Source organism: Etheostoma cragini, chromosome 18 (genome assembly GCF_013103735.1).
Source record: "Etheostoma cragini isolate CJK2018 chromosome 18, CSU_Ecrag_1.0, whole genome shotgun sequence".
In the NCBI taxonomy this organism is placed as follows: domain Eukaryota; kingdom Metazoa; phylum Chordata; class Actinopteri; order Perciformes; family Percidae; genus Etheostoma; species Etheostoma cragini.
The window spans coordinates 973,908-983,193 of NC_048424.1; the positions used below are offsets into that span (position 1 = coordinate 973,908).

The following is a 9,286-nucleotide window of genomic DNA, read 5'->3' on the forward strand; positions in this document are numbered from 1 at the left end:
CCCTTGAACGTTTTCCAGGCTACTATTGGTTCATATTAAAGTACTAAAAATCACGTATATGTACATTACCCTTGAACGCTTTCCAGGCTACTATTGGTTCATATTAAAGTACTAAAAATCACGTATATGTACATTACCCTTGAACGTTGTCCAGGCTACTATTGGTTCATATTAAAGTACTAAAAATCACGTATATGTAAATTACCCTTGAACCTTTTCCAGGATGCTCTTGGTTTATATTAATGTCTAAGTATGAACATTTGTCTGGGAGATAATCTATTACAGAGAACATTATTATGTTCAGAGCTGAAAAAATTTGTCATCAGACAAAAAATTATCAATTTTGATATTTTATTCATTTTCTGAAGCACAAAAGCCCCCCAAAATGCAAATATTCCAGCTTTTAAAATGTGAATAATTCTGAGATACTGAATTGATTTATATTTGGAATTACATTATATTTAATTACATTTTTTTAAGTAATTTCTTTTCAAATAAACATGCCAAATTTGCACGACTTTGTCTCCTAAACGGGTGAACGTGCTGCTTTTCCAAGCCTTATATTATAGAAAATTGAATATATTTGGATTTTAAATTGTTTGTTGGACTATAAAAGCGGTTTTAAGACGTCGACTCCTTTTTATAGAATAATAAGACAATCAGCAGATTAATCGATAAGTGTAATAATAGTTAGATATAGCCCTTATTTTATGATAAGTTTTCACTATTTTATAAAAGACCAGAAGGGCTGCAGATGATAATCACAATTATTTTGATCAATATTGAGATCAAGGTTAATATCACGATTATTTGCAGATTTGAGAAGTTGTTAATAGCCCTTAGGCTACAGACACGTCGAAGTGTATAGATTAAAGTGATTAAAAACACCGTTCCAGGCAGAAGAAGTGCTTTAAAAATATTACTAGTCAATTACTTTATTGTCAATTCTGTCAAGTAATATACAGATAAAGATACAAAACATAAGTAATATACAGATAAAGATACAAAACATAAGTAATATACAGATAAAGATACAAAACATAAGTAATATACAGATAAAGATACAAAACATAAGGAAATAAAAAATAAATGTAAAATAAAAGTAATATACTGTATACAATTTAACCCTTGTGTTGTCTTCCTGAAAATCAACACTTTTGTTGACGTTTTTTTTTCGACGTTTTTACCCTTTTTTTTTTTACATTTTTGTCCCTTTTTTCAACACTTTTAAGACTTTAAAAAAAATGTTTGTCACTTCTTTTTTTAGACATTTTCAAAATTCCATAAAACTAAATTTTGTTTTCCAGTTATTTTTGGAATTTATGGTCAATAAACATCATTTATAGGAAATTATTCCTAATGTTTGAGTTAGAAAAGCAGAAATTAGGAATTATTGAGACTAAAATTAAATGAATGGATGTTGATGATAATCACAGACTGGAATATGTCAACTTTTACTCAATACTATTTCAAAAAAACTTCCATTTGTTTTACAATGCTATAAAATTGAATAAGACGCCCCAAAATTAATGAAAGTAGAGATTTGTACTTGTCAACGAGCGTTGGGTGGAATCAATCATGTTATTTTGGGGAATTAAAAAGAACATTGATACAGGACAACATGGGGACAACATGGGGACAACATGGGGACAACATGGGGACAACATGGGGACAACATGGGGACAACATGGGGACAACATGAGGGGTTAAAAAGATAAATAAAAGCAGAGAAATTGCCCCATGGTTTATTATTTCGTGATTGGTCCTTAGTTTCCCTGCTCCGTACCCCCGATGGACCGAAGCCGTACATCCTCTCGGTCATGTCCTATATATTCTTGTTTTGCTTTTTTTCTCACATTATATTTGCATTAAATATCCAATAAAATCCCCTTAGTAAATGGAAATGAGTATAAACTTATGTCAAACATTCCTATGACAGAATACAACAAAGAACAAAATCTAAAATAAACATTTAATAATGGTTTCCTTTTTTTTGTGAACAATTGTTTATTGTATTTATACTCAGACATGTACACCATTCCCACTACAAACTTACCATACTACAAAAAAGAGAAAGTATAAACAACAACAAAAAATAATAAATACATTTAAAAAAAAAAATACCCTAAATTGTGTCCTTTTGATATCTTTATATAAATAAATAGATAGATAGATAGATACTTTATTCATCCCGATGGACATTGTACATTCATATCTTTCATATTGACACTGCAGGGATATGTTGTGTTAACCTATATCTGTTTATTTAAACAGTGAATACTCTGCACTCAGGGTTCCCACTACTCACGATATTCCTGGATAATAAGAGTGCGAGCGCCATATTGAAGAAAAAGAAAGTCGTACATATGTATAGTTTTTTTAACATTTTACTAAACAATATTCTGCTTTTCTATTCTCCATCGAGTCCAAGATATGAAGAGAAGTGGAGCTCTAGACGTCCGAATATCGCATGCTATTCCAACTTAAAGAAGCCCTAATAATAAAAATAGAAAATGTGTGTGTACAGTATATTAGATGCACTAATAAGGACAATGAATGCTATTTAATGGCAGTCCTGCTCTCGTTTTCCCACATTTATTCTTTCCTCCCTTTCCTTGTTATCCACATCCTTTACTCCCTACATGGTGGTCTCTTCCTCCTCACACCCCCTGTGAGTGTGTGTGTCTGTGTGTGTGTGTCAGTACAGCTTGTGGAATGAGAAACCGAAGGAGGAGATGGCTTTGAGAGGGAACAACAACAACAACAACAACAAAAAAGTCAAAGCTAAAGCTATAGGGACGGCAGACGGTTGTTATGGAGATCCCGCTGAGGCACTGGTCTGTGTTTCTTAGCGGTCGCTGCTGCTTTTTCTTCTTCTTCTTCTTCTTCTTCTTCCTCTGTGACAAGCGAAGGCTCGACCCTCCACCGTAAAGAAGGGTAGGGTGAGGTCAGGAGGTCAGAAGGTCAGAAGGTGCAGGACCTGATCTACAGGTGTGTGTGGATCAGACTTGTTTTTCTTCTGTGCATTTGTTTCTCTTCCTCCTCATATTTGCTCAGGCCGGTATATGTGAAGGTGTGACTGAGCCGAGGCTGCAACGCTGCTAATTAGTCACCTGTGACACAGGCCGGGCGTTACAATAAGTGAAAGCTGTCGTCTGTCTTGAAGATACTGCCGAGGGTTACGCCCGTAGGTTTTGAACGGCCAATCAAAAGGGTCAGTTAAGGGCATCAATTTAGCAGCAGAGATGCTTATCAATTAAGCTTCATTTTTTACTGTACCACCTGGCTCTATGCAGAGGGGAATGCCGTTAGCTTTAGCCTGGGAGACAGAGAAAATGTATTAATGTTGCTGTAAAAATAATGGTGTGTGTGTGTGTGTGTGTGTGTGTGTGTGTGTGTGTGTGTGTGTGTGTGTGTGTGTGTGTGTGTGTGTGTGTGGATTAAAAGGTGAAAGTGGATCATTTAAACTGACATTTTTGTCACTGGACATTTTTTTCTCCACTAGATTCAAATTTTGACTTTGATTTTCTTCATCCATTTTTTATGAAGTAGTGATTGAAGTTGTGGTTGATTTTTATCACCATTTGTCTGTAAGGACTCCTGTTGGTGTGTGCATGTGTTTGCTGACTACTTGTCCATGCATGTGTGAGAGTTCACACTTTACTGGGTGTCAGTTGTGTAACATGACAATATTGGTATTTTTTTTTTTAAATGCATTTAAAGCTGCAGTGGGTAAATAAAGGAATCATTTGAGGGAGATTTGAAGTAAAATAAGACCTTTTTACTGCAGCTCTCCCTCTCTACTCGCTGTTGCACCGGCATGTGCAAAACAACCAATAGTCTCTCTCTCTCGCTCTCTCGCTCTCGCTCTCTCGCTCTCGCTCTCGCTCTCCAAAAGTCTAGTTTTCTCTCAGACTGCTTCAATTACAATATTTAACTTCTTTTACATTTTTGTTCCTTTTTTCAACACTTTTGACAGTTTTCTTTTTCAATGTTTGTCTTTTTTTTTTTACATTTTCAACACTACATTAACTACACTAACTTTAAGTTTTACAGATATTTTGGGAATTTATGGTCAATAAACCTAATTCAAGGGGAATTACGTTTGAGTTGGAAAAGCAGAAATTAGGAATTATTGAGACTAAAATTAAAGGAATGGATGTTGATGTGGATTATATAACATAAATAACATTGTCCATACGAGTAAACTGGGAATTTCACTGTCTTCTCTGCTTGTAGTACAGATTTTGTTGTGTTTTGAGTGCAATAAACACATTAAAAAAAAAATATATATATATATATATATAAAAAGCCTAATAAAAACATCATGATGCCAATTTGGGAAAAAACATGTTTTCTGAATGGATTTTGGATCAACGAGGGCTATGCTAACATTGTGACTGCTCCATCAACACAACACACAGACACTTTTCACCATGAAAGCTGCTTTTCCGTCCAATCTCTGACCTTCTATGTATTCACGCAGCCCAATATGTGCAAAACACATGCGTTGTGAACACAACTTCAGTGTAAATGTTGTAAGAGGGCAGAAAACCTTAGATAAGGATGTCAAAGTGTTGCTTCATTCTGACTGTTTCCATGTAGTAGACTACAGTTAAACAGTTCATTAAGTTCACCCCAGTCAAGTATGTTCCAGGTGTTGCCTTTTCTAATATAACATTTTTGGGATGTGGAAGCAAAGCTAGCTACCGAGTGTAATGACTTTGTCATAAACACTCACAGGTTGGAGGAAAATAAGCACATTGGGGTGGAAACGGGGGTGCGATGATGGCTGATGATGACTTGTTGTGCAACTGTCTGGTTTCCCTCATTGCTTGTAGGAAAATGGATTGTTAGGCGTGTTTTCACGGCACGAATACACAGCTAGTTCTTGGCGTCTGTTGGAATTCATTATTAAAATGGAGGGTCAGAGTGCAGAGAATGCATTAGGTGCTGCCTGGTACGTTATGAATTATAACTACTGTGTCTTGTACTCTCTTCCATCAATTAACTGTACCTGCCTGATACAGTACTTACTGCCAGAAATACACCGGTCTCGTCAACATCATAAATAAACAGCCGTTTGATGACAAGGTCATTCTGGAAACATATAGCCCGTCTGCTCTGTTTACAAAGTGTCACTTCACTTAAGAGCTGAAAAGATTATTCTAACGACAGAAAATAAACTGTTTAAAGATATAAAATGCAACATTTCCGCATTAAATGCCTAAAGGACCACTAGACCTGTTGAGCGATTTGTGTACTTAGATTATCTCCAATGTTTCTAACAATGTTCAAGGTGTCTGTTACCATTACCACATTACTAGATGAGACTTGGACCCTCCCAAAAGGGATGAAAATAGACATATATTTTTTGCAGACTAAGCGATTTTGTTGCCACATTTAGCAACTTTTCAGACACCCTCAGTGACTTTTTTTTCACAAAAGCGACTTACTGGCGAGCACGCGAGGTATTTCTCGTCATCCCGTCACCGCTCTCCTCTGTTCTGAGGCGGAGGAGCTGCCCCTCCCTTCCCTGCTTTCTCCTCATGTGCGGCGGCACTGCACAGGCAGTAATTTGTTTCATTTGTAATCAATGTTTTGATAAATCCATATTCGCAGGTGATAATGTGACTTTACTGTACGTACAGCTCCAGTTTCAGCTCTAATTTAAGCATATGCTGAACTCAGTCTCTCGAAAACTAGGCTAATGTGTATTTTGATGTGGAGCGTGGTTGTCATTTCTCACTGTGGCGGATGGATCTTTTGTTAAATGCTGCGTGTTGGCAGCATAAGGAGGGCTGAGGAGAAGAGAGGGGTTCTTTGAGGCGAAATGTACACAAGACTAGTCAGGGAGGATTAGAGTCCTGTGAGCAGCGGGGTCCTGCGGCAGCACCCAACTCCGTGATAATGGCTGCCTGTTTTTGTTGCGGTTTACTCGTGGATTTAAAACCCTTTTGTGTGCGGATTATTCAGATACAGGCAACATTGATGTGGTTTCCCGGATTCAAGAGATTTGAGTCCATCTCGATGTGTGCAGCTCCCAAGGTTTTTTTTATTTTTATATTGTATTTATGTTTTAATGATGAACCCTGTTTGTCTCTGCAGTTTGTTAGACATGACAGAGGTTCACATCCTGTGTGTGTGTGTGTGTGTGTGTGTGTGTGTGTGTGTGTGTGTGTGTGTGTGTGTGTGTGTGTGTGTGTGTGTGTGTGTGTGTGTGTGTGTGTGTGTGTGTGTGTGTGTGTGTGTGTGTGTGTGTGTGTGTGTGTGTGTGTGAGTGTGTGTTAATAAGATGGTCTTAAATTAAATTTTTGATACCATGTAAAGGGTTTTAACTTAATGTTTTGGCCTAATGGCTCATGCAGCAAGCCTTTTTACTATCCCTCCATACACAGTGTGCTTCATCAAATGTTGCAGCGTTTTCTGTTGCCATGGCAACCCTCCCGATGCAGCGAGAACGGTGCAGGCTGTAGACTTTGCAGATGAAGAACGGGCACAAGTCCATTAAGGGAGACTGATGAGGAATGTCAGAAACGTAAAAGACAAAGTATTAGTGAGGCTTTTCCTTATATAATGCAAACTCGGCTATATTTACCACAAACTGCTGCATGGAGAAATGTCAGAGATCACATGTCTCTGGGGCAACTAGGGTGTTGCTCAAAGACACATTGGTTGATTTATTGTGGTGGGAATCGAACCCGGATCTCCCACACCATATTTAACCATATGTTATATCCACTGCACAGTCACCACCACTTAACCCTTATGTTGTCTTTGGGTCAAACTGACCATTTTCAGTGTAAAAAACAATTTTATCACCAAAAAATGGGCCGCTGAAATAAGCGCTGAAAATGTCAACTTTAAAAATATTTTAATTGGAGAAAAACCCCAAATACATTAAAAAAATAAAAAAGCACCCACAACATTTAAAAAGTGACAGAAATGTGGGAAAAAGCGATAAGACAACAAAAGGGTTAATGACTGTGAACGAGCGTATGGCACTTTCATTTTAAGACTTTCTATTTCTTGTTTCTCTCACCTGCGTTCTCTGAAAACATCGACAATAAATTAACATTTTCCCAGCGCTGGGCCAGCTTCAAAAATTGAAGAAACAATAAAATCCCAAAAGGAAAGCTCTGTGTCTCGCCTGTGACTCACACAATCATGCGCCCCGCATGCAGAGCAGGTACAGCCATTTCGCACATACACTGTACGACTGTTACGCGTTTTTTGTTTTGTTTTCTATACAAGGCCCTTTTGGGTAAACTGCCGGCATATTTATGTAATCTCCTCAAGCAAAATTCCAGCTGTTTTCATCTCCAGTCCACCAGGTGGCGCTCTTACCAGGTTCCCAAGGGTTTTACTCAACCAGGGACAAAGTCTTCTCTTACTTTGCTTCATGGTCTTGGAATAACTTGCAAAACGTGCTCCATCTAAATGATCTAGTCCCATTAAATGAATTTAAGGCCATGTTAAAATGCCATGTAACTCAAAAATGCATCTGCTACATGTGACCTGTTTCTCTTCTTTTCCTCTATGTGTGATTTTGGCCATGTTGTATTTCTATTTAAATTGTAAGTGGTGTGCCGTCCTCGCCCGGTCTCACTTGGAAAAGAGATTTCATTCTCAAGGGACTTCCTGGTTAAATAAAGGTTAAGTAAAATAAAATTAAAAAGTCGTGCAAGCTACTTTACAATTAGGGCTGTGTGACCGAATTGCCTCATTTGTATAGGAACAAATGCTTAGTGTCATTCAGTACCAAATTTGAATCAGTCAGTGAGCCAATAAGCATGCAGCATGCTTCTACCAAGATCTAATAATGTCTGTGATTGGCTGTCCAACGTTACACATCGTAGAGGCAGGCAGGAAAAACTCATGTAGGAGGAGCTGAAAAATATATACAACGATTTTTGTTGTAATTAGCTTTTTGTGAAAATGGATTTTTACAAATTTAGTGTTATATAGGAAGTAGCGTTCAGGAACCAGTATGAAACATTTTAAAACCCTAATGCCCAGCCCTGTTGAGCATGTTATGTTTTTAGGTTTTGGGGGAGAACTGCAGTATCACCTGTTACCCTTTCCGTGCTTTACGCTGTGTTCCTCCTCCGCAGGTGAGTTAAAGCTGAAGATGAGTGCAGTAGGGGAGAACCCCCTGGACCCTGCCACGCCAGAGTCACGCAAGAGGAGGGGCTCGCCATGTGACACATCAGGGCAAAGGTAAAGACCCAGCCACGCGCTCTTTGTTCTGTTAGCGACACCAAAAACGTTACCATTACATCACCAGACATTTGGGAATTATACGGGACACAACTTGACATTGGAGGAGCACAAAACATTGTATTTCTCAAGTAGAAATACATGTGTATAGAGAAATTATAACAACAAATAGAAATAAGAAAAACAAATGGGGGTGGGATTGTTTCATATGCTCCATTCCTGAGTAGAAATATATATATATATATATATATATATATATATATATATATATATATATATATATATATATATATATATATATATATAAATTATAAGAACAAATAGAAATAAGAAATTAAATAGAATAATAGATATGTAAACCGAATAGAAGAAATAAAAGTGACATAAAAATATGCATCATACGTAAATGGATAGCATCAATATATATGAAGAAAGAGAGATATGAAACGTGAAAAATATGAATATAAAATATACAACCAAACGAACCTAGAAATGGGATCTATTTTGTTGTATAAACAAATGCAATAAAATAAAAAATCTGTGAAATAAATAATGAGCTCCACCTCAACCAACTACAACAGTAAAATCTGGCTTTTACATCAATGAGTAATAATAATCTAATGATATAATAAACAATAGTCAGTCACATGGGACATAGATCTGCTTTTAATACTCACAAAGAATATTTTCTTTTATCCTTATTATTATTATTATTATTATTATTATTATTATTATTATTATTGTTATACTTGCATTCTTCTACTTAAGTAACATTTTCGATGCAAGACGACTTTTTCTTGTTAGAGTATTTGTACAGCTTGGTATTAGTACTTTTACCCAAGTGAAGGCTCAGAATACTTCCTCCAACACTGGAGCTGACGACACGAGAAGAAGAAAATGAAAATCTTCTGGATCTTCTGCCGAGTTCAGAACATGAATGTACTCAGTGTGCTGTGTGTGAGTCTATAAAGCCCAGTAGGTGATGTAAGGTGATGTAACGGCCCAGCCAGCATTTCTACAGCAACTGCACACAGACACTGACCTGCGCATTCACACAGCAGCGTAC

The 9,286-nt window shown here is 37.0% G+C and overlaps 1 protein-coding gene across 1 annotated transcript in view; it reads left to right on the forward strand.

Annotated features, from left to right (window-relative positions):
* ncoa1 (nuclear receptor coactivator 1) overlaps positions 1 to 9,286 on the forward strand; it is a 50,034-nt gene that overhangs the window by 21,022 nt on the left and 19,726 nt on the right. The window contains exon 3 of the mRNA XM_034900756.1: positions 8,115 to 8,220. Within this exon, the coding sequence (XP_034756647.1) occupies positions 8,132 to 8,220 (89 nt within the window). The 5' untranslated portion in view covers positions 8,115 to 8,131. The remainder of the gene's footprint in view (positions 1 to 8,114; positions 8,221 to 9,286) is intronic.